This window comes from Bufo bufo, chromosome 9 (assembly GCF_905171765.1).
Source record: "Bufo bufo chromosome 9, aBufBuf1.1, whole genome shotgun sequence".
Lineage (NCBI taxonomy): Eukaryota > Metazoa > Chordata > Amphibia > Anura > Bufonidae > Bufo > Bufo bufo.
Genome location: NC_053397.1, coordinates 63,498,849 through 63,525,337, shown reverse-complemented (window position 1 = coordinate 63,525,337; position 26,489 = coordinate 63,498,849). Strand labels below are relative to the sequence as shown.

General features: G+C 42.5%; 1 protein-coding gene across 2 annotated transcripts in view; it reads left to right on the top strand.

Annotated features, from left to right (window-relative positions):
* LOC120978917 (calcium-activated chloride channel regulator 3A-1-like) overlaps nt 1-26,489 on the top strand; it is an 81,720-nt gene continuing 55,231 nt past the window's right edge. The window contains exons 1-5 of one of the 2 annotated variants that reach the window (XM_040407348.1): nt 1-181; nt 20,077-20,214; nt 23,828-23,978; nt 24,159-24,267; nt 25,824-25,913. In XM_040407348.1, coding sequence (XP_040263282.1) covers nt 26-181; nt 20,077-20,214; nt 23,828-23,978; nt 24,159-24,267; nt 25,824-25,913 — 644 coding nt within the window. In that variant the 5' untranslated portion in view covers nt 1-25. The remainder of the gene's footprint in view (nt 182-20,076; nt 20,215-23,827; nt 23,979-24,158; nt 24,268-25,823; nt 25,914-26,489) is intronic. The other variant, XM_040407349.1, reaches the window with a different exon arrangement.

Genomic DNA, 26,489 nt, shown 5'->3' with positions numbered 1-26,489 from the left:
CAGAGCTTGAAGATTTTCTAGGATCATGCCGGCTGCCATCCATCTCCTGAGTTTGCTTTTCATTTACTGGAAGATACAGACAGTATGGGGCGTGCAGCTGAGGAACCATGGTTATGAGAATGTGATTATCGCTGTACAACCACAAGTGCCAGAAAATCCACAAATCCTCACCGCCATTAAGGTAAGGAGGGGAACATTTTGGGATTTCATGCAGTCACTGCATTAAATCTATCAACTTTCTACATGGCTATGTGCTGTAAAGAGGTTCTAGAACCGAGGATCTCCAGGGTTAGAACTTGATCATTGATTTACCTATGATCCAGTATTATAATTTTGCTTCTAACAAATGAAGCTCCACCTTTTATCCGTGTTTCCACTGGTGATGAGTGTTGTATGGGGGAGATCTTAGAAAGTAGGGACCACAACACAGTGACAAGTACCCAGCTCAGCTTACTCTCTGTTCTAAAATCTCTGTATCTCCAAGCTGTATTGGTAATGGTAACATTTAGATTAAAGGGGTGTGCCATGAATAATATTCTACATTTTTGTAACTAGCAAATTTCTAAATCATTTAAAAAAAAAAAAACTGCCTGCATCCACCTAAAAAAATAAAAAATCTGTAAAGACCTGACCACTAGGGGTCTCACTTTCACCTAATTTGCAGTCCATTGCCTATTGTCAGGCAAGATCAATCCCTGATGAGGTGGCGGACGGTCTCCTGAGGGATCTCCTCCCAGACCTGGACTAAAGCATCTGCCAACTCCTGGACAGTCTGTGGTGCAACGTGACGTTGGTGGATAGAGCGAGACATGATGTCCCAGATGTGCTCAATTGGATTCAGGTCTGGGGAACGGGCGGGCCAGTCCATAGCATCAATGCCTTCGTCTTGCAGGAACTGCTGACACACTCCAGCCACATGAGGTCTAGCATTGTCTTGCATTAGGAGGAACCCAGGGCCAACCGCACCAGCATATGGTCTCACAAGGGGTCTGAGGATCTCATCTCGGTACCTAATGGCAGTCAGGCTACCTCTGGCGAGCACATGGAGGGCTGTGCGGCCCTCCAAAGAAATGCCACCCCACACCATTACTGACCAAACCGGTCATGCTGGAGGATGTTGCAGGCAGCAGAACATTCTCCACGGCGTCTCAAGACTCTGTCACGTCTGTCACATGTGCTCAGTGTGAACCTGCTTTCATCTGTGAAGAGCACAGGGCGCCAGTGGCGAATTTGCCAATCTTGGTGTTCTCTGGCAAATGCCAAACGTCCTGCACAGTGTTGGGCTGTAAGCACAACCCCCACCTGTGGACGTCGGGCCCTCATATCACCCTCATGGAGTCTGTTTCTGACCGTTTGAGCAGACACATGCACTTGTGGCCTGCTGGAGGTCATTTTGCAGGGCTCTGGCAGTGCTCCTCCTGTTCCTCCTTGCACAAAGGCGTCGGTAGCGGTCCTGCTGCTGGGTTGTTGCCCTCCTTCGGCCTCATCCATGTCTCCTGATGTACTGGCCTGTCTCCTGGTAGCGCCTCCATGCTCTGGACACTACGCTGACAGACACAGCAAACCTTCTTGCCACAGCTCGCATTGATGTGCCATCCTGGATAAGCTGCACTACCTGAGCCACTTGTGTGGGTTGTAGACTCCGTCTCATGCTACCACTAGAGTGAAAGCACCGCCAGCATTCAAAAGTGACCAAAACATCAGCCAGGAAGCATAGGAACTGAGAAGTGGTCTGTGTTCACCACCTGCAGAACCACTCCTTTATTGGGGGTGTCTTGCTAATTGCCTATACTTTCCACCTGTTGTCTATCCCATTTGCACAACAGCATGTGAAATTGATTGTCACTCAGTGTTGCTTCCTAAGTTGACAGTTTGATTTCACAGAAGTGTGATTGACTTGGAGTTACATTGTGTTGTTTAAGTGTTCCCTTTATTTTTTGGAGCAGTGTACATTAGAGAAGCCCACATGGACCTACTTCTTCACAGTTCTAATTGTACAAAGAAGCACAGCCATTGTGCAAACTTTTTTTTGACCGCTCAGGTACGCTTTACGTCTTCAACACCACCATAGGCTCATCAACCTCTTCTTCCGCCTGTAGAGCCAGGAGTACATGGAGTTGTTAGTGATGTAGCTGGGGTATGCTAAGCTGGCTGGGTAAGTGCCCCTGGTACTTTATATCCAAAGGTGCACCTTTAAGCCTCTCTGCCTTGGCTAGGGTAGTTTGATTCAGGACCAGGCTGGAAAACTGAGTATTTCCCTTTAGTGAAAGGAATCCTAGCTATGACTCTGCCTCTGGTACTGTTCTGGTTTTGCAATTTTCGATATAGTCTTTGATAGATAAAAATGGCACACTGCAGAGAGGAACTAAGCAGGAAGGCAAGCAGGGGGTGTCAGGCCTAGCGATTAGAAAAGGAATGGGGAAACCAAAAGTGAGCACTGAAGGAACACAACAGTGATAGGTGAGGTATCCAAGGTACTAGACAGGTCAGATACTAGAGCGTTGGAGGGCTGCAGTTAGAATCCATGAAGAACTAATCCGGAAAGATGTTGTCAGGAAACAATATCTGTACAACAAATGCACAATAATAAACTAACAGAAGCCAGGAAAGGTTTGTACCCTAATCACATGGAAATGGGTGTAAGGACCTCCAGAAAAAAGCATCATGTTGCATGTTCAATATATTTTGACTGACATCTCAATAGCATTCACAGACTCAGCTGAGATATGCAGTGGAATATTTAGGCTTTGTCTATAGTCCTAGAAGGGTGATTTTCCATAGAACTCATAGGTGGTTGTCATGGTTGATCTCAGCCCAAGGTAGCAGATTCGGCCATTTATCTTGATAAGCACTGATACAGATTCTGCTGCAACATGATTGATCCATTTATTCTAGTCACTACCTTGAAGATGGATCCAGAAGAGAGGTCTAAGGGAATCCCTAAGTCTTTGCACATGGCTCTCCAGGACTTCAAAACAAATAATACACCGCAGTCAGAAATAATGTAAGTTAGTAGGCCATGGAGGAAGTGGCACACCTACGTTAGTGTTCCCATTTAAATGGCGATCTAAAGCCATTAACCCTTTAACAACACTTTTACATTTTACATAATTGGTTGTGAAGGAATGTATGGGCACCCTTCCAAAACTCCTCTTTCAGATATTACCTTACAAAGTCCCTATAATATTTCTCCATCTACAGTACAGACCAAAAGTTTGGACACACCTTCTCATTCAAAGAGTTTTCTTTATTTTCATGACTATGAAGGCATCAAAACTATGAATTAACACATGTGGAATAATATACATAACAAACAAGTGTGAAACAACTGAAAATATGTCATGTTCTAGGTTCTTCAAAGTAGCCACCTTTTGCTTTGATTACTGCTTTGCACACTCTTGGCATTCTCTTGATGAGCTTCAAGAGGTAGTCCCCTGAAATGGTCTTCCAACAGTCTTGAAGGAGTTCCCAGAGATGCTTAGCACTTGTTGGCCCTTTTGCCTTCACTCTGCGGTCCAGCTCACCCCAAACCATCTAGATTGGGTTCAGGTCCGGTGACTGTGGAGGCCAGGTCATCTGGCGCAGCACCCCATCACTCTCCTTCATGGTCAAATAGCCCTTACTGTCAAAGTTTTCCCAATTTTTCGGCTGACTGACCTTCATTTCTTAACCACCTCAGCCCCCAGTGCTTAAACACCCTGAAAGACCAGGCCACTTTTTACACTTCTGACCTACACTACTTTCACCGTTTATTGCTCGGTCATGCAACTTACCACCCAAATGAATTTTACCTCCTTTTCTTCTCACTAATAGAGCTTTCATTTGGTGGTATTTCATTGCTGCTGACATTTTTACTTTTTTTGTTATTAATCGAAATTTAACGATTTTTTTGCAAAAAAATGACATTTTTCACTTTCAGTTGTAAAATTTTGCAAAAAAAAAACGACATCCATATAGAAATTTTGCTCTAAATTTATAGTTCTACATGTCTTTGATAAAAAAAAAATGTTTGGGTAAAAAAAAAATGGTTTGGGTAAAAGTTATAGCGTTTACAAACTATGGTACAAAAATGTGAATTTCCGCTTTTTGAAGCAGCTCTGACTTTCTGAGCACCTGTCATGTTTCCTGAGGTTCTACAATGCCCAGACAGTACAAACACCCCACAAATGACCCCATTTCTGAAAGTACACACCCTAAGGTATTCGCTGATGGGCATAGTGAGTTCATAGAACTTTTTATTTTTTGTCACAAGTTAGCGGAAAATGATGATTTTTTTTTTTTTTTTTTTTTCCTTACAAAGTCTCATATTCCACTAACTTGTGACAAAAAATAAAAAGTTCTATGAACTCACTATGCCCATCAGCGAATACCTTGGGGTCTCTTCTTTCCAAAATGGGGTCACTTGTGGGGTAGTTATACTGCCCTGGCATTCTAGGGGCCCAAATGTGTGGTAAGGAGTTTGAAATCAAATTCTGTAAAAAATGACCTGTGAAATCCGAAAGGTGCTCTTTGGAATATGGGCCCCTTTGCCCACCTAGGCTGCAAAAAAGTGTCACACATCTGGTATCTCCGTACTCAGGAGAAGGTGGGGAATGTGTTTTGGGGTGTCATTTTATATATACCCATGCTGGGTGAGAGAAATATCTTGGCAAAAGACAACTTTTCCCATTTTTTTATACAAAGTTGTCATTTGACCAAGATATTTATCTCACCCAGCATGGGTATATGTAAAAAGACACCCCAAAACACATTCCTCAACTTCTCCTGAGTACGGGGATACCAGATGTGTGACACTTTTTTGCAGCCTAGGTGGGCAAAGGGGCCCATATTCCAAAGAGCACCTTTCGGATTTCACTCCTCATTTTTTCCTGAATTTGATTTCAAACTCCTTACCACACATTTGGGCCCCTAGAATACCAGGGCAGTATAACTACCCCACAAGTGACCCCATTTTGGAAAGAAGACACCCCAAGGTATTCCGTGAGGGGCATGGCGAGTTCCTAGAATTTTTTATTTTTTGTCACAAGTTAGTGGAAAATGATGATTTTTTTTTTTTTATTTTTTTTTTCATACAAAGTCTCATATTCCACAAACTTGTGACAAAAAATAAAAACTTCCATGAACTCACTATGCCCATCAGCGAATAACTTGGGGTCTCTTCTTTCCAAAATGGGGTCACTTGTGGGGTAGTTATACTGCCCTGGCATTCTAGGGGCCCAAATGTGTGGTAAGTAGGTAAATGACCTGTGAAATCCGAAAGGTGCTCTTTGGAATGTGGGCCCCTTTGCCCACCTAGGCTGCAAAAAAGTGTCACACATCTGGTATCTCTGTATTCAGGAGAAGTTGAGGAATGTGTTTTGGGGTGTCTTTTTACATATACCCATGCTGGGTGAGATAAATATCTTGGTCAAATGCCAACTTTGTATAAAAAAATGGGAAAAGTTGTCTTTTGCCAAGATATTTCTCTCACCCAGCATGGGTATATGTAAAATGACACCCCAAAACACATTCCCCAACTTCTCCCGATTACGGAGATACCAGATGTGTGACACTTTTTTGCAGCCGAGGTGGGCAAAGGGGCCCATATTCAAAAGAGCACCTTTCGGATTTCACAGGTCATTTTTTACAGAATTTGATTTCAAACTCCTTACCACACATTTGGGCCCCTAGAATGCCAGGGCAGTATAACTACCCCACAAGTGACCCCATTTTGGAAAGAAGAGACCCCAAGGTATTCGCTGATGGGCAAAGTGAGTTCATGGAAGTTTTTATTTTTTGTCACAAGTTAGTGGAATATGAGACTTTGTATGGAAAAAAAAATAAAAATAAAAATAAGCATTTTCCACTAACTTGTGACAAAAAATAAAAAATTCTAGGAACTCGCCATGCCCCTCACGGAATACCTTGGGGTGTCTTCTTTCCAAAATGGGGTCACTTGTGGGGTAGTTATACTGCCCTGGCATTTTCCAGGGGCCCTAATGTGTGGTAAGTAGGTAAATGACCTGTGAAATCCTAAAGGTGCTCTTTGGAATATGGGCCCCATTGCCCACCTAGGCTGCAAAAAAGTGTCACACATGTGGTATCGCCGTATTCAGGAGAAGTTGGGGAATGTGTTTTGGGGTGTCATTTTACATATGCCCATGCTGGGTGAGAGAAATATCTTGGCAAAAGACAACTTTTCCCATTTTTTTATACAAAGTTGGCATTTGACCAAGATATTTCTCTCACCCAGCATGGGTATATGTAAAATGACACCCCAAAACACATTCCCCAACTTCTCCTGAGTACGGCGATACCAGATGTGTGACACTTTTTTGCAGCCTAGATGCGCAAAGGTGCCCAAATTCCTTTTAGGAGGGCATTTTTAGACATTTGGATACCAGACTTCTTCTCACGCTTTGGGGCCCCTAGAATGCCAGGGCAGTATAAATACCCCACATGTGACCCCATTTTGGAAAGAAGACACCCCAAGGTATTCAATGAGGGGCATGGCGAGTTCATAGAAATTTTTTTTTTTTGGCACAAGTTAGCGGAAATTGATATTTTTAATTTTTTTCTCACAAAGTCTCCCGTTCCGCTAACTTGGGACAAAAATTTCAATCTTTCATGGACTCAATATGCCCCTCACGGAATACCTGGGGGTGTCTTCTTTCCGAAATGGGGTCACATGTGGGGTATTTATACTGCCCTGGCATTCTAGGGGCCCTAAAGCGTGAGAAGAAGTCTGGAATATAAATGTCTAAAAAATTTTACGCATTTGGATTCCGTGAGGGGTATGGTGAGTTCATGTGAGATTTTATTTTTTGACACAAGTTAGTGGAATATGAGACTTTGTAAGAAAAAAAAAGAAAAATTCCGCTAACTTGGGCCAAAAAAATATCTGAATGGAGCCTTACAGAGGGGTGATAAATGACAGGGGGGTGATCAATGACAGGGGGGTGATCAATGACAGGGGGGTGATCAATGACAGGGGGGTGATCAGGGAGTCTATATGGGGTGATCACCACAGTCATTGATCATGCCCCTGTAAGGCTTCATTCAGACGTCCGGATGCGTTTTGCGGATCCGATCCATCTATCAGTGCATCCGTAAAAATCATGCGGACATCTGAATGGAGCTTTACAGGGGGGTAATCAATGACAGGGGGGTGATCAATGACAGGGGGGTGATCAGGGAGTCTATATGGGGTGATCACCACAGTCATTGATCATGCCCCTGTAAGGCTTCATTCAGACGACCGGATGCGTTTTGCGGATCCGATCCATGTATCAGTGCATCCGTAAAAATCATGCGGACATCTGAATGGAGCTTTACAGGGGGGTGATCAGGGAGTCTATATGGGGTGATCACCACAGTCATTGATCATGCCCCTGTAAGGCTTCATTCAGACGTCCGGATGCGTTTTGCGGATCCGATCCATCTATCAGTGCATCCGTAAAAATCATGCGGACATCTGAATGGAGCTTTACAGGGGGGTAATCAATGACAGGGGGGTAATCAATGACAGGGGGGTGATCAGGGAGTCTATATGGGGTGATCACCACAGTCATTGATCATGCCCCTGTAAGGCTTCATTCAGACGTCCGGATGCGTTTTGCGGATCCGATCCATCTATCAGTGCATCCGTAAAAATCATGCGGACATCTGAATGGAGCTTTACAGGGGGGTAATCAATGACAGGGGGGTGATCACCACAGTCATTGATCATGCCCCTGTAAGGCTTCATTCAGACGACCGGATGCGTTTTGCGGATCCGATCCATGTATCAGTGCATCCGTAAAAATCATGCGGACATCTGAATGGAGCTTTACAGGGGGGTAATCAATGACAGGGGGGTAATCAATGACAGGGGGGTGATCAGGGAGTCTATATGGGGTGATCACCACAGTCATTGATCACGCCCCTGTAAGGCTTCATTCAGACGTCCGGATGCGTTTTGCGGATCCGATCCATCTATCAGTGGATCCGTAAAAATCATGCGGACGTCTGAATGGAGCTTTACAGGGGGTTGATCAATGACAGGGGGGTAATCAATGACAGGGGGGTGATCAGGGAGTCTATATGGGGTGATCAGGGGTGATTAGGGGTGATCAGGGGCTAATAAGGGGTTAATAAGTGACGGGGGGGGGGGGGTGTAGTGTAGTGTAGTGGTGCTTGGTGCTACTTTACTGAGCTACCTGTGTCCTCTGGTGGTCGATCCAAACAAAGGGGACCACCAGAGGACCAGGTAGCAGGTATATTAGACGCTGTTATCAAAACAGCGTCTAATATACCTGTTAGGGGTTAAAAAAAACACATCTCCAGCCTGCCAGCGAACGATCGCCGCTGGCAGGCTGGAGATCAACTCTCTTACCTTCCGTTCCTGTGAGCGCGCGCGCCTGTGTGCGCGCGTTCACAGGAAATCTCGCGTCTCGCGAGATGACGCGTATATGCGTGACTGTGCGCAGCGCTGCCACCTCCGGAACGCGATCCTGCGTTAGGCGGTCCGGAGGTGGTTAAAGTAATGATGGCCACTCGTTTTTCTTTACTTAGCTGCTTTTTTCCTGCCATAATACAAATTCTAACAGTCTATTCAGTAGGACTATCAGCTGTGTATCCACCTGACTTCTCCTCAACGCCACTGATGGTCCCAACCCCATTTATAAGGCAAGAAATCCCACTTATTAAACCTGACAGGGCACACCTGTGAAGTGAAAACCATTTCTGGGGACTACCTCTTGAAGCTCATCAAGAGAATGCCAAGAGTGTGCAAAGCAGTAATCAAAGCAAAAGGTGGCTACTTTGAAGAACCTAGAATATGACATATTTTCAGTTGTTTCACACTTGTTTATGTATATAATTCCACATGTGTTAATTCATAGTTTTGATGCCTTCAGTGTGAATCTACAATTTTCATAGTCATGAAAATAAAGAAAACTCTTTGAATGAGAAGGTGTGTCCAAACTTTTGGTCTGTACTGTACATAGAAGGCCTCCGATCATTGTGTGACTTAGTCTTTCCTGTAACGACCAAAGAAATGTATTGGTTGCAGGCCACCCTGACCACCTATGTACTACAGAGCCCCAATCCCGGTGTACATCTTTGATGTTCTACACATCTCTGCCTTCAAACTGTACACTATGAGTTGACTTAAAAAGTCTCTATTAACAAAAACCCCACCATTATCGGCATTCTAAATACGCTGCCACGTGTCATTGTTTTTTCTTTTTTTGCCACTTTTATATATTCCCCAGTTCCCAGCTTCCTAAGGCTAATTTGTATTCTTGGTCTCACCAGAGACCTGGCATCCTACATTAGATATGTGGTCTGTGACAAGAAGGCTAAACCACTGGCCAAGATTGAGGTGGTGGTCTGATAAGTGGTCTGGTATGCCTATGGGCAAAAACAAAGATTTTAGGAATCTATCACTACGTTCTTTGATATTACTAGGGTCATCACCCCTTTAAAAAACCTTTGTGTCCATAGGGATCTATTATAGCAAGAAATAGCTTTGGATTGGGGAAGGGGCAGCTGTGTTGGGGGAAAAGATGGCTAGAAGGTTGGAGAACTGTTTAAACTAGGGACTGGGGGGAGCGTAATTACGTTATAGGATGGAAAGATAGTGCAGATAGAGACCGGGTGCAAGGTAATGGGACTGGGGGAGGAATGGAAGGAGGGACTAGAACAGTTCAGAAGGAAAGGGGTAGGGTAAAAAAAATATACATAAACCTCTTAATTGTATGTACACTAATGCCATAAGTCTGACTAATAAAACTGTAGTAAAGTGAGGAACCGCACTCTGTTCAAGGGTGTCACCGGTGCCAATCAAGGGCTTGTTGCCGTATATCAAAGTAAAAATATTGAGGCACTCAGGTTGAGATTTTTTTGCAATTCAAGTGAGATTTATTTAATACTCTCTGCATCATCCATTTGCCCATGTCATATATAAGCGTCAACAAAATATTTCTGACCAGACGTTTCGGTCACGGTGGACCTTCATCAGTGGTCATGTTATCTGAGTAGTGGGTAGCGGTATTCTGGGGCGCTGGTGAATTGGAATGAGTGATGTGTGAGGAGGACTATGACACAGTAGGAATAACTGAGACATGGCTGGATGATAGCTATAACTGGACAGTTAACGTACAGGGTTACAGTCTGTTTTAGAAAGGATCGCAAAAAACGGAGAGGGGGAGTGGTCTGCCTTTATGTTAAGTCCTGTCTAAAGCCAAAAGTCCAAGAAGATATAAGTGAGGGACATGAACATGTGGAGTCACTGTGGGTAGAAATACATGGAGGCAAAAACAATAATAAAATACCAATAGGAGTTTGATTCTACAAACAATTCAGTCACCCCTGCGCTGCCGCTGCTAAAGGCTAATGCTTATGTCTATATGACCCTGATAATACTTAGGGGGCCGCTGCTGGTGCTCCATGTGAGCTCCCTGTCTGGGCTAACAAAAATTATCTTAATCAAGGAAGAAAAGGGTTAATAGGAGCCCTGCGCTGGTCAAGACACTAAATAGCCAGTGAACCATATATCTCTTTTTCAATAGTCCGTGCTTAGTAGGAGGGGAGGTTATCTCACCTCAATTCGCGTGTTCTCTTTTTCTCTCGTCCGGTGTCTGCGGGCAGGCTTTAATCCTCTGCTGATGGTGGAATCTTCTTACTTCTCCAGTGTACGTGCGCCGCTCCGGCACTTTGGTGTGACGTCACAGTCCACAGAAAATCTGCTACTAAACGAGATAGGCGGCAGATCATAATGAGGTTGTTATTATGGGGGACTTCAACTACCCAGATATAGGCTGGGAAACTGAAACCAGTAAATCTCATAAAGGAAACAGGTTCTTGGCAATAACCAAAGACAATTACCTTTCCCAACTGGTTCAGGACCCAACTAGAGGGACTGCCATACTAGACTTAGACAATAGACCTGACAGAACAACAGATGTGTAGGTTGGAGGACACCTGGGAAATAGTGACCATTAAGTAATAACCTTCCAAATGTCATTCAAAAGAGTGTTTCTTCAGGAAGGAACAAAAATGCAAAACTTCAAAAAAGCTAAATTTAGCCAACTAAGAGAGACCATAGGCATAGGCCTAACTAACTTGGACAAAGTCCTCAAAAATAAAAATACAGCCACAAAATGGGATATTTTTTAAAAGCATCCTAAAATTTAATTGTGAGCGCATACCTTATGGGAATTAAAGGTTAAGGAGCAAGAAAAAAACTGTGGATAAATAGAACTGTAAAGAAAGGAAAAAAATAGAATATGTAAAAAACTAATAAAAGCAGCCAAACTAGAGACTGAGCGATGAAATGCCAAAGAGAGCAAAACTAACCCTAAAATGTTCTTCAATTATATAAATGGTAAAAAGTATAAATCTGAAGGTGTCGGCCCTCTACAGAGTAATGAGGGGGGAGTTGCAGAGAGCGATGAGGAGAAAGCAAAGCTATTAAATATTTTTTTCTCCACTGTATTCACTGGGGAAAATTAAACAGTCAGATGAAATGCAGAATGTAAAAGTAAATTTCCCATTAAAAGTGCCCTGTCTAACCCAGGAAGAAGTACAGCGGTGGCTTAAAAAGATTAAAATAGACAAATCACCAGGACCAGATGGCATACACCCCTGTATCCTAAGAGAATTAAGTAGTGTCATAACCAGACCCTTATTTCTGATATTTTAAGGACTCTATACTGACAGGGAGTGTTCCACAGGATTGGCTCATAGCAAATGTGGTGCCAATATTCAAAAAGGGTCCACAAACAGAGCCCAGAAACTATAGGCCGGTAAGTTTAACATTTGTCGTGGGTAAACTGTTTGAATGTTTTCTAAGAGATGCTATCTTGGAGTACCTTAATGAAAATAAGCAAATAACGCCATATCAGCATGACTTCATGAGGGATTGGTCATGTCAAACTAATTTAATCAGTTTCTATGAGGAGGTAAGTTGTAGACTTGACAGCGGCAAAACAATGGATGTCGTATATCTGGACTTCTCCAAAGCATTTGACACTGTACTGCATGAAAGGTTAGTATACAAAATGAGAATGCTTGGACTGGGAGAAAATGTCTGTATATGGATAAGTAACTGGCTCAATGATAGAAAACAGAGGGTGGTTATTAATGGTACACACTCAGATTGGGTCACTGTCACTAGTGGAGTACATCAGGGGTCAGTATTAAGCTCTATTCTCTTCAATATATTTAATAATGATCTTGTAGAAGGCTTGCACAGTAAAATATGAGTTTTTGAAGATTACACTAAACTGTGTAAAGTAATTAACACGGAAGAGAACAGTATACTGCTACAGAGGGATCTGGATAGATTGGAGGCTTGGGCAGATAAGTGGCAGATGAGGTTTAACACTGACAAATGTAAGGTTATGCACATGGGAAGGAATAATGCAAGTCACCTGTACATACTAAATGGTAAAACACTGGGTAACACTGACATGGAAAAGGACCTAGGAATTTTAGTGAACAGCAAACTAAGGCCTCTTTCACACTTGCGTTGTTGGGATCCGGCATGCACTTCCGTTGCCGGAGGTGCCTGCCGGATCCGTAACAACGCAAGTGTACTGAAAGCATTTGAAGACGGAACCGTCTTCCAAATGCTTTCAGTGTTACTATGGCACCCAGGACGCTATTAAAGTCCTGGTTGCCATAGTAGGAGCGGGGAGCGGGGGAGCGGTATACTTACAGTCCGTGCGGCTCCCCGGGCACTCCAGAATGACGTCAGAGCGCCCCATGCGCATGGATGACGTGATCCATGTGATCATGTGATCCATGTGATCACGTGATCCATGCGCTTGGGGCGCCCTGACGTCACTCTGGAGCGCCCGGGGAGCCGCACGGACGGTAAGTATGCTGCTCCCCTGCTCCCCGCTACACTTACCATGGCTGTCAGGACTTTAGCGTCCCGGTAGCCATGGTAACTATTCAGAAAAAGCTAAACGTCGGGTCCGGCAATGCGCCGAAACGACGTTTAGCTTAAGGCCGGATCCGGATCAATGCCTTTCAATGGGCATTGATCCCGGATCCGGCCTTGCGGCAAGTCTTCAGGATTTTTGGCCGGAGCAAAAAGCGCAGCATGCTGCGGTATTTTCTCCGGCCAAAAAACGTTCCGTACCGGAACTGAAGACATCCTGATGCATCCTGAACGGATTACTCTCCATTCAGAATGCATTAGGATAATCCTGATCAGTATTCTTCCGGCATAGAGTCCCGACGACGGAACTCTATGCCGGAAGACAATAACGCAAGTGTGAAAGAGCCCTAAGCTGTAGAATCCAGTGTCAGGCAGCTGCTACCAATGCCAATAAGATAATGGGTTGCATCAAAAGGGACATAGATGCCCATGATGAGAACATAGTCCTACCACTTTACAAATCACTAGTCAGACCACACATGGAGTACTGTGTACAGTTCTGGGCTCCCGTGAACAAGGCAGACATAGCAGAGCTGGAGAGGGTTCAGGGGAGGGCAACTAAAGTAATAACTGGAATGGGGTGACTACAGTACCCTGAAAGATTGTCAAAATTAGGGTTATTCACTTTAGAAAAAAGACAACTGAGGGGAGATCTAATAACTATGTATAAATATATCAGGGGTCAGTACAGAGATCTCTCCCATCATCTATTTATCCTCAGGACTGTGACTGTGACGAGCGGACATCCTATGCGTCTGGAGGAAAGAAGGTTTGAACACAAAGATAGAAGAGGATTCTTTACGGTAAGAGCAGTGAGACTATGGAACTCTCTGCCTGAGGAGGTGGTGATGGTGAGTACAATAAAGGAATTCAAGAGGGGCCTGGATGTATTTCTGGAGTGTAATAATATTACAGGCTATAGCTACTAGAGAAGGGTCGTTGATCCAGGGAGTTATTCTCATTGCGTGATTGGAGTCAGGAAGGAATATTTTTCCCCTTAAGTGGGGAAAATTGGCTTCTGCCTCACAGTTTTTTTTTTTTTTTTGCCTTCCTCTGGATCAACTTGCAGGATAAAAGTCCGAACTGGATGTGCAAATGTATTGTTTTGGCCTTATGTACTATGTTACGATGATTGCTGATGACCAATGACAATTATTAAACACCGCTTAGCATGGGAAAGGGAACTGAGAAAATCTTATGCTGCTCAAGAACTGGACAAAATGTCTCATTTGAAACATAGGATTTCTTACATGTTACCAGGAAAAAAAGTTGTTTCACGAAGGTATAGTCCTATTGTAGTGTTTCTGTCCTACAATTACCTCCACATGCTGTGGGCTGTGATTCTGCCAATGGCACAGTGACTCATAGTTGGTGGAAATGCCCAGGTGTGTTTGCACCATGGGGTGACGTCTTTAAATGGATTTTATATTCCAATGCTATAAAACACCTAACTGAGTACTACTCACCTTATCAATCCCTTACGACTCCCGGGACATCGCTTTGTCCTTAACAATCTTTGCATCCTTGCCTCCAGCAATGAGGTTTTGGCATTGATGTGACCTCTCTAGCCAGTCACTGGCTGCAGTGTCCACCACTATTATCACCAGAGGAGCCTTGTGATTGGCTGCAGTGGTCACATGTCTGTGTCAAAATGTAATCTCTGGAGGCAAGGATACAGAGACAAGTGGGGAACTGGGAAACAGTGACAAATGAGCGGCAGGGTATTGGGATTTCTCAGTTTGTAATTTTATAGCATGTTAAGTTTTTTGTTAAAAAAAAAAAAAATTCAAGGCTCTGGACAACCCCTTTAACTTGTTTAACACATTATGTTCAGCTTATATCCAAAGCAGCTTCTCTGTCACTGATCCAGAGCTCTACATGCCCGATTAACAAGCTTTACTGAGATTTTATGATGGCAGCAAGATTAGTTTATTCCAAGACTTTGGAAGTCTTCGGTTAAGTCTGCCATGACTTAATCACATTATGCACATGGAAGACTTTATTGCCTCTAAGCAAAATTTAATGCTACCAAGTTTCCCTTCTCTAGCTCCCTATCCTCCTGTACCCCGCTACAACAATGAACAGTACTTTACATGCAATGAAGTAGACATTAGGAACTGGTGTTTTCCTGATAAAATGGTGGCAGGCCCGATTTTCCTACTAGGCCCCAGTGTACCTGCACAGTCCAGCTTTCATTTTATTGCAAGACCATCTCCAAATGAAATTGTCTAGTCCTAGACCTTAGGGGCCCTGTTTTATTAGGAGTTCTTTGTAGAGTCAAAGCGTCGGTCCACCAGAGGATCCTCTGATACTTTGGTGGGTCAGTCTGGGTCTGGCATTATCGCCTGAATAGAAAACATCTCTTATTCTGGAAGACATATTCTCATGTTCTCTTCCTTCATAAATATATTAAAGTTAATCTGTCAGCAGCTTTGACCACACAGAACTGCTGACAGCACTAGATAAGTGACCTGGAAACCAATATATGAATGTTCTTTGTAGAAGCATAACTGAAAAAGGAAGTTTTGATCTTTCACATGCTGTGATGCCAAGTGTCTGGGGGGGCCTTCTCTTACTCTGAAGTGCCCTAGGGTCTCTGCAGTGAATGTGCACCAACCCCTCCTCCCCTCTGCTCTTAAGTGACAGCTCTAGGGTCCATCCAAGAGACAGCAAAGCTATCTCCAGGAGCAAAAGGGAGGCGTTGGGTTGTAGGATACTTGGCATTGCGGAGCATGACAGATTAACATCTAGAAGGTTCACACCGTATAGCCGTATGTGTGGTAGGTGGTGCACGTCTCTGGTGTCCACTTCCATGGATCCCTGATAGTACAAGTCTATCCAAAGGAAGGAACAGGCTAGTCCTGTTCCACCTCTGAATTTCAGCGTGACAAAGGACATGCGAGCCCGAAATGTTACTTGTTTACTGCTTTTTGGTGACATTGGATTCGCAATAGACCTAACTGCATTGTAATTCCTATTGGGTACCGTTCCTTCTTTTGGATAGACTGGAGCGTGTTTAAAAATTATTTTTCCTGGTCATGCAGAAGATACACGTAGGCATGTTAAAACTTGTTTCTAGGTCATCTAAACTGCTGGAAGATTCCCTTTGACTTAATTGACTTGCAACATTCACTGTGATTTTGTACATTCTCCTTTTATATGACATGTACTAGAACAGGGATGGGCGAACTGCGGCTCTCCAGCTGTTGTAAAACTACAAATCCCATCATGCCCTGCTGTAGGCTGATAGCTGTAGGCAGACTGGGCATTATATGATTTGTAGTTTTACAACAGCTGGAGAGCCGCAGTTTGCCCATCCCTGTACTAGAACATGCAGAAGGGATTACAGCACTCCAGGGATGTAACAAAAATAATAGGTTTATTCCTCTTTATCCATAAAAACGCAATATTTCCGCTCCCACCTGGAGCTTTTTTCAAACACCTTGTGACATACACAAACAGCAATTTAAATAGACCAGACACAGGTAGTAACATCATTACGAGCATAATAGACTGTGGTAAAAAAAGATGCATCATTGCAAGTAGGGATGAGCGAATTTCAGATTTTGAAATTCGGGTTCGGGTTGTGGTATAATCTGAATTGCGTTATGGATTCTGTTACCACGGACCATGACAGAATGCATAACGGAATGCCTTTAGAGGCATTCCATCATAATAGAAGTCCATGGCCTGTATAACGGATCCGTCCAGTTTCCATTATGCTGGAATCCTCTCCTGCATAACGCGTCTAAGAGTGTGGAGGATCACTGCTAACAAACAAGAAATATCCTACAACTAAGAACTTCTTATTCAGGAGCACTCCATCGATCTAATTGCCTCACTCAAACAGCCCGGCGGATCCCGATCACGTGACCATCTCGTGGTCACGTGCATACATTCCGTCACACAACAGATGCGCGAGACGCGCTTGGATACACGAGGGACGCCGTGAGCCAGAGAACCGAGCTACGAGAAGCACCTGCCCGTAACACCGACGGAGGACATCCCTGTGTGGTGGGTAAGTGAATTCTGAACCCAAGACAGTACGGGACGCGCATTCAAGGTTCAGAACACCAATTCCCCCACAGCATTTTCTTTGCTTGCAAAGACCTTTTACAATATTATACGCGACTGTATACACAAATAGACACTACTTTGCAGCGAGACATTTTCAAAAAGGAATACTCCCCTATTACCAGTCGCCGGGAAGGGAGACTACTCCACTGCATCCTATTGAAAAGCGCTATACAATAGAGATCGCTTAGAAGCACAAACAGTTGTACAGCTAAGACAGACATTTATCATTTTTTACTACCTTTTTATCTCCTATTTTAACCTATTAACCAGGGGCGTACATAAAAATCACTGGGCCCCATAGCAGGAATCTAAATTGGGCCCCCATTCCCCTTTTATAGCCCCCCCTTTGTTCCATGAACTATTCTTGCTGCTGCGTTTTATAATTTATGCCATCAGGGCCGGATTGGGATTACAAAACAGCCCTGGCACACAAAAGAGGTATAATAGATGCAGTGTGTACAGGTATATAGTATATTCCCTAGTGTTCTGATATGTGAGGTACAGGGTATAATATATGCAGTGTGTACAGGTATATAGTATATACAGCAGTGTACTGATATGTGAGGTACGGGGTATAATATATGCAGTGTATACAGTATATACAGTAGTGTAATATGTGAGGTACGAGGTATAATAGATGCAGTGTGTATAGGTATATAGTAAATACAGCAGTGTATTGACACCTCGTACCTCACATATCAGTACACTGCTGTATATACTATATATCTGTACACACTGCATCTATTATACCTCGTACCTCACATATATAGTATATACAGAAGTGTACTGATATCTGTACACACAGCATCTATTATACCTCATACCTCACATATCAGTGCACTGCGGTATATACTATATATCTGTACATATTGCATGTATAATACTGTGTAATATATGCAGTGTGTGTGTATGTATATGTGTATGTATATATATATATATATATATATATATACACACACACACACAGAGCAGTGTATTGATGTGAGACATAAAAGGTATAATGCTGCAGATGCAGTGTTTACAGAAATATGTGGTCAGTTATACATTATGGTCACTGTGTGTGTGAGGTACATGAGGTAGTGGTCACTGTAACTGTCTGAAGTATTATACATGAGTGAGCAATGAGTAAAAAACAGGGCATGAAGGGGGGGGGGGAAATGATGAAAAGTGGAGGACCTCCTCTTACCACTCCATTCCAGTCTGTATGGGTCAATGCAGAGCTGATTGTGAACTTCTAATACTTGTTGTTAGGGGTTGAAGGACCTGTGATGATGTCATCACAGGTCCTGGCAGATATACCTTTGAAACCTAGGAACTACACCATTTTTGGTGCAGTTCCTTTGCTAGATTCTGCAGGACCTGTGATGTTGAAGATGATGTCATTACAGGTCCTGGCAGATGCACTGTTCTAACCTGGGAACTACACTTTACACTGTGCAGTTCCCTTACAGGACCTCTGATGACATCATCAAAGGTCCTTTAGCTTTAGAAAGATAAACAGGAGCAATTAGGGGGCGGGGCCTCTCCTCCACTTCGTGCCCCTCTTTCTCATGGGCCCCATAGCAGCTGCGTGGTCTGCCTATATGGTAGGTACGCCCCTGCTATTAACCTATTTTTTCACCAAAGTCTGGTACCAGCTACTATATCACACACCTACTATTTCTTTACCCCATCCGGTACACACATCCAGTGTCCGGAGTCCTCACCCATTATTCCACGCCTACTGTCAACCAAATATACAAGTATTTAAAATAAAGCTATTTTATGTAATCTGCTACCTTTCTTACCAAATACTGCACTTCCTTTGACTGGGTGAGTCAAACCAGCAGTTTAGCACCTCCGCCATTCAATTGAGCAGTTAAGCCATCTTTAAGGCCTCATGCTCTCGGCCGTGGAACACGTCCGAGAGCATGAGGCCTAAATCTACTATTTTCCAAAATATGAAATTCGCTCATCCCTAATTACAAGCTTAAAGATATTAATAATATAATTTAATTCATCATAAACAAAAAGTTAAAAATACCTATAGAAATTCATATCATAAAACTTCATATTGAAAAACCAGACATAGTTACACCCCAGTGCAGATATTGTGCAAATAAATGTAGCATACTAATTATGCAAATAAAATCCTGGGAGTGGAGACATGTGCTATATGTATATTTTATTGTTAAACTCCAAAACTTTGAACCATAAAACCAAATTATGGCTTGCTATTTTGCAAGGTGTGTGCGCATAAGAATTATAATTATGCTGTTCGCTATAGTCATGTAGAATATTGACATACTTCTGGGTATAACAGTGGTTGCTAAATTCTAAAAAACACCAACTACCAACTGGCATATTCATCTCACTTTTTTTTCTCTTATGGAGAAAGTAACAGTAATTACACCTCATTAAAAAAAAAAAATCTAAAAAATGTTAAAGTGCTGTGCAGATGAATTGTATAATATATCTTCAGAACGATATAGTTACACACAGCAGATTTGTTGTTGTTTGTGATCAGTGGGCCTACGGCTCCCGGGCTCTTTGCTGATCCTGCTTTTTTCTTGCACACTGTAGCCACCACTAGAGGGAGCTTAGGCGCTTAGTGAATACAGTTCAGTTGGAGCTGTTTAAGTCTTCTGTAATTGTCAACGTACAGCACTTACAAGCAGCCACAGTTTAAATCTATTATTGTGTAAAGGGAAGCAGAGCATTTGAAGCTCTTGCACAGAAAAATTGGGGGTTTTGACCTTTAAATCATACTTGCCAACTCCTGGAAGAACTGGCAAATCTCGTGGGAACAGCATAGAACAGCTTTCTCCCAGAAAACCAGACCTCATAATTTACATTTTAAATTTACAGCGTTGGGATGCTGTGTCATTAGATGCAGCCACGGCCAGTAAACATGCATACAGCATGCGTGGTCCCACAAGAAAGGGTGTGGAACGGTAAGGAAAGGGGTGGAGCATGTAAGAAAAAGGATTGGGCCTTTTCAGAGGTTCCCTCAGAGGCTGCAGGTCAGAATTTGGAAAGGATGCAGTGAAGTTAAACCTTTGGACGAAGTTGTGGGTGCAAATTTCATCATGATTTGTTTCTGTTGTCAGGATATGGTTTCTGAAGCATCGTTTTACCTGTTTAATGCCTCTAAGAGGAGGTTCTTTTACAGAGAGGTGAAGATTCTTATACCAAGTACATGGCAAACATTCAATTTTCAGAGGCCAAGATATGAAGAACATCAAAAGGTATTTTGCCGTTATGTTTCTCTTTTTCTGTTTTGTATTTTTGTTGCTCTATACAGTGTACATAGACAATACTGCCATACTGTGCACATAACTAATTCAACATAAACTGTAACATACACAAATACCATACCTAGTCAAAGTATACCTCCCAATTTTTGAAAAGTGCAAGGAGGGACAATATCAGCGGCATAGTGTGCCACGGCAAATGTTTTTACACTAGGTCACACATATAAGTCCAGCCAATACCTATATGTACACACCCAATCCCCCCCCCCCAGTCCCTTTAGTGCCTCAGCACAGCAGTTATTCCCCCTAAGGCTACTTTCACACTAGCGTTTTAGTTTTCCGGTATTGAGATCCGTCATAAGGGCTAAGTACCAGAAAAAAACCTCTTCAGTTTTGTTCCTATTCATTGTCATTGGAAACAAAACTGAACTGAACGGAATGCTCCAAAATGCTTTCTGTTCAGTTTAGTTGCGTTCCCATACCGAAGAGCAAACCACAACATGTTGTCGTTTGCTTTCCGTCCTGGGATGCGGAGCAAGACTTCCATTTTCTCTGACACAATCTGACACAATAGAAAACGGACTCGTCCTCCATTGACTTTCAATGGAGTTCATGACGGATCCGTCTTGGCTATGTTAAAGATAATACAACCGGATCCGTTCATAACGGATGCAGATGGTTGTATTATTAGTAACGGAAGCGTTTTTGCTGAACCCTGCCGGATCCAGTAAAAACGCTAGTGTAAAAGTAGCCTTAGTGTCCACTTCACAATAGAATGCTTCTGTAGTGCCCCCCCCCCCCTACAATAGTGCAGCCCCTGTAGCTTACATAAAATAAAAAAGTAATACTCACCTAGCCCCGTTCTCCTCTTAAATGGAGCATATCATCCCTATCTACAGGCATGATGTCACTGCATTGTACCTTCCTGTTGGGGAGCAAGGAGCTGTATTTATCTGTGGTCCGGGGAGGACTGTGGCGAGTCCCGATTTTACTGTAACTGTATTTGTGACCTCTCTAGGTGTTTGGTGGCATCCTTAGGATGCAGATACAGTCAAAATCGGACTTTCCCGATGGATCCAGGAAGGTTAGGAGATAAGATATAAAGAGGTTTTCTGGACTTTTTTTTTTTTTTTACTTTAGCTCTCTTATTCATAAAGAATAAGAGGACTTTACGATTACATAGTAACATAGTTTATAAGGCTAAAAAAAGGACATCTATCCATCCAGTTCGGCCTGTCATCCTGCAAGTTGATCCAGAGGAAGGCAAAAAAAACTGAGAGGTAGAAACCAATTTTCCTCACTTTAGGGGAAAGAAATTCCTTCCCGACTCCAATCAGACAATCAGAATAACTCCCTGAATCAACGACCCCTCTCTAGTAGCTATAGCCTGTAATATTATTACACTTCAGAAATACAGTACAGACAACTGAAAATATGTCATATTCTAGGTTCTTCAAAGTAGCCACCTTTTGTTTTGATTACTGCTTTGCACACTCTTGACATTCTCTTGATGAGCTTCAAGAGGTAGTCCCCTGAAATGGTCTTCCAACAGTCTTGAAGGAGTTCCCAGAGATGCTTAGCACTTGTTGGCCCTTTTGCCTTCACTCTGCGGTCCAGCTCACCCCAAACCATCTCGATTGGGTTCAGGTACGGTGACTGTGGAGGCCAGGTCATCTGGCGGAGCACCCCATCACTCTACTTCATGGTCAAATAGCCCTTACTTTCAAAGTTTTCCCAATTTTTCGGCTGACTGACTGACCTTCATTTTTTAAAGTAATGATGGCCACTCGTTTTTCTTTACTTAGCTGCTTTTTTCTTGCCATAATACAAATTCTAACAGTCTATTCAGTAGGACTATCAGCTGTGTATCCACCTGATTTCTCCTCAACGCCACTGATGGTCCCAACCCCATTTATAAGGCAAGGAATCCCACTTATTAAACCTGACAGGGCACACCTGTGAAGTGAAAACCATTTCAGGGGACTACCTCTTGAAGTTCATCAAGAGAATAACAAGAGTGTGCAAAGCAGTAATCAAAGCAAAAGGTGGCTACTTTGAAGAACCTAGAATATGACATATTTTCAGTTGTTTCACACTTGTTTGTTATGTATATAATTCCACATGTGTTAATTCATAGTTTTGATGCCTTCAGTGTGAATCTACAATTTTCATAGTCATGAAAATAAAGAAAACTCTTTGAATGAGAAGGTGTGTCCAAACTTTTGGTCTGTACTGTACATCCAGGCCCCTCTTGAACTCTTTTAGTGAACTCAACCTCACCACCTCCTCAGGCAGAGAGTTCCATAGTCTCACTGCTCTTACTGTAAAGAATCCTCTTCTATGTTTGTGGAGGAACCTTCTTTCCTGCAGACGCAGATGATGGGAGAGATCTCTGTACTGACCCCTGATATATTTATACATAGTTATTAGATCGCCCCTTAGTCGCCCCTTTTTTCTAAAGTGAATAACCCTAATTTTGATCATCTTTCTGGGTACTGTAGTCCACCCATTCCAAATATTTAGTTGCCCTTCCCTGAACCCTCTCCAGCTCTGCTATGTCTACATGTTTAAAAAAAAAAGTATCCCCTCCTTACAGTGCCCAATGAAATGAGTGCAGTTCCCTGTTAATATCGCAGCAGCACTCAGGTCTACACATGGGCCCTCTCTCACAATGTACAGAGTTTCACTTCTAAAAGTGGCTTCGTAATATCCCATTAATAGTGCTATCATAGTCGGCTAATGGCATATTGATTTAGAAAGCGAAATTTTTTTCGGGAGGTCCTCAAGGTAAAATGGTTGCCAGTTATTGATCTAGGACAGGCATGCTCAACCTGCGGCCCTCCAGCTGTTGTAAAACTACAACTCCCACAATGCCCTGCTGTAGGCTGATAGCTGTAGGCTGTTCGGGCATGCTGGGAGTTGTAGTTTTGCAACAGCTGGAGGGCCGCAGGTTGAGCATGCCTGATCTAGGATGTCGCAAGTGAGGGCCTATGTGCCAGTTCCAACAGGATTTCAGCACAATCCTAGAGTGGGAGGGGGAGTAGATTAAAGGGAGCGGTGTGGAGTAGGAATCATGTACTCTATGTGGCCAGGACTGCGTGATAGGTCTTGGGGAGCTTCTGCGGTTGAGGCAGTGTGAGGACCTAATTAGGAAGACCCTGGTAAAGGAATAAATGACCCTCTTAAGTGGGACGGGACCAGCACACTGCACCATTGCTTTTCAGAGGTTCCCTCGGAGGCTGTAGTTCAAAAGTTGGCAAGTATGCATTAAATATACAGTGAATGATGTGTCCTGCTGTTTATACATTGGTGGGGTAGGCTATGTGTAAAGGGAAGCCTTTTGGTGACAAAAAGCTGCACAATAAAATTCAACTGCGGAGCTCATAGTCACTGTGGCACGACTCAGCTGAGTTGGAATTGATGTAGTGGTTGAGATCCCCAACCTATTTAGGAGCTGTCTAGAGGAGTTATTTACACTCTGTATGGCTGTATTATATGGGGTGAAGTGAAATTTGGAAAATTACAGCAGTATAATATATCTGCAAAGGGGTATTTTTGGGCTATAGCTGGAATTACTGTATATTTTTATTTATTCGTTATTTTTCAGGCAAGTGTTATTATCAGCAGCCCTAACATAAATTATGGAAATGATCCATACACTGTACATTATAAAGGCTGTGGAAACAAAGGCCAATACATACACTTTACTCCAGATTTTTTAGTGGATGATAGCCTCCTTCCAGTTTATGGACCAAGAGGTAAGATTTTTTTATTTTTATTTATTTACTCCTAAGAATACCACTTGGTGTTTCGTGTCTGGAATTGCGAGTCCTTTTTATAAATAGTTGTAAGCTCTTTTATATACAATGCACACCTTATATTGTACTTTATTTTTCTGGACTTTACACTTATATGCTTTCCATTTTCACTTTCTTCAGGAAAGGTATTTCTCCATGAATGGGCTCATTTTCAGTGGGGGGTATTTGATGAATATAATTATGAGGAGCCCTTCTATGTTTCCGTTGACAATAAGATGAAAGCAACACGGTAAGTTTATGAGGCTTTTAAGAGCCTTTATGGCATTTTTAATGATTTTGTTCATTATGAGTCATTATTGATTAGTGTATTGTGTATAATGGTGCTTGGAAGTTTAAAAACCTTCCAAATGTTCTATGTTTCTACATAAATTTCACCTAAAACTATCAGATTTTCACACAAATACTAAAAGTAGATAAAAAAATAACCAAATCAAACAAATTAATCAAAAATATTTGACTTGGTCATTTATTTATTGAGGAAAATTATCCAATATTATATGTCTGTGAGTTGCAAAAGTATGTGAACCTTTAATATGGGCAGGTAATTTAAAAGTGTTTTCAATCAATGGTATAACAATCTGGTGTGATTAGGCGACCTGTTTAAACAACAGGGATCTATCAAAGTCTGCTCTCAACAACACGTTTGCGCAAGTGTATCATGGCACAAACAAAGGAGATTTCTGAGGACCTCAGAAGAAGAGTTGTTGATGCTCATCAGGGTGAAAAAGGCTACATAACCTTCACTAAAGAGTTTGGACTCCACCAAACCACAGTCAGACAGATTGTGTTCAAATGGAAGAAATTCAAGACAATTACAGTCCCCAAGAATGGTCGACCAACAAAGATCACACCAAGAGCAATCCATAAGCAAATAATTGCCTTTCTCACATTAGCTAATGTTAACGTTCATGAGTCCACCATCGGGAGAACACTGAACAACTGTGGTATTCATAGCAGGACTGCAAGAAGAAAACCACAGGACTCCAAGAAGAACATTACTGCTCACTGCAGTTTGCTAAAGATCACCTGGACAAGCCAGAAGGCTAGTGCAATAAAGTTTTGTGGACAGATGACACCAAAATATAACTTTTTGGTTTAATGAGAAGTTTTTCATTTGGAAAAAGAATAACAATAAAATGTAGCATAAACTCCTAATCCCGTCTATGAAACACGACAATGGTAGTAGTATCATGGTTTGGGCCTGTTTTGCTGTATATGTGCCTGGACAGCTTACCATCATTGATGGAACAATGAATTCAGAATTATATCCGCACATTCTAAAGGAAAATATCAGGACCTCTGTCCATGAGCTGACTCTAAAGAGAATGTTGGTCGTGCAGCAAGATGACGACATCCGTGGGAGGAAACCTACGGTACCAACCTAACACAGTTGAAACTATTTTGTATGGAGGAATGGTCTATATTTCCTCCAAGCCGTTGTGCAGAACTAACCAACAATTACTGAAAATGTTTATTGCAGTTATTGCTGCACAAGGAGGTCATGCCAGATACTAAAAGCAAAGCTTCACATACTTTTGTCACTCATAGACATGTAATATTGGATAATTTTCCTCAATAAATCAATGACCAAGTCTAATATTTTTTACTCATTTGTTTGATTGGTTAATCTTATCTACCTGTAGGGCTTGTGTGAAAATCTGATGCAGTTCTAGATCAACTGTATGCAGAAACATAGAAAATACTGAGGGCTTCACAAACTTTTAAGCTCCACTGTGTATCAAAACTCCACACGCTTGAAAGAATAACTGAATTTTCTTCATTTAGTTTCAAAACCTCTTACAGCAAATTACATGTAAGCATTTTTGGTCCATATACATTCATCAGACGTTCTGACTGCCTGGAGCAGCATTTCCAGTAAGTCAAATGTATGAATAGCGATGCTGGTAGTATAAATGATGCAATTGCCAGTAAAAAAGCACTGTTGAGTGGTATACAGCTTGGTTTAAATATTCACTAACATAACATATTGTAAGTAAATAACATTGGGCTGCATGTGACACTTGACCCACCACAAGGCTGCACTTGAAATAAAGTTTCTAACAGTATAATTTAATATAAAATGACCACTTACAGTAGGTGATGGTGAAAGTTGTTGGTAAAGTTGTTTCTATTTCAAGACTTCATCCTCTTCATGATAGAGTGGCCTGCCGCTTGCTACAAGACGTGACTACAAGATATATGAATTGTACTTGTTTTTCCAGCACATTTCAAGCACATGCTTATGCAGGTGTCCACATGGAGTAGAAGAGAACATCATTTTTCAGACCAGACCATCTTCTTTTGTTGTTCAGCATGGAACCCTGTCCAGTCTGTGTAGCTGTGTGTATTGCAGCTTGCTAAGTATGAGGCTGTTACGTGGGATTAATTGGTGGAGGGAGGTAGAGAGTTTCAGAGGAAGTTGGAGAGAACCCGATGAAATATCCTGTATGG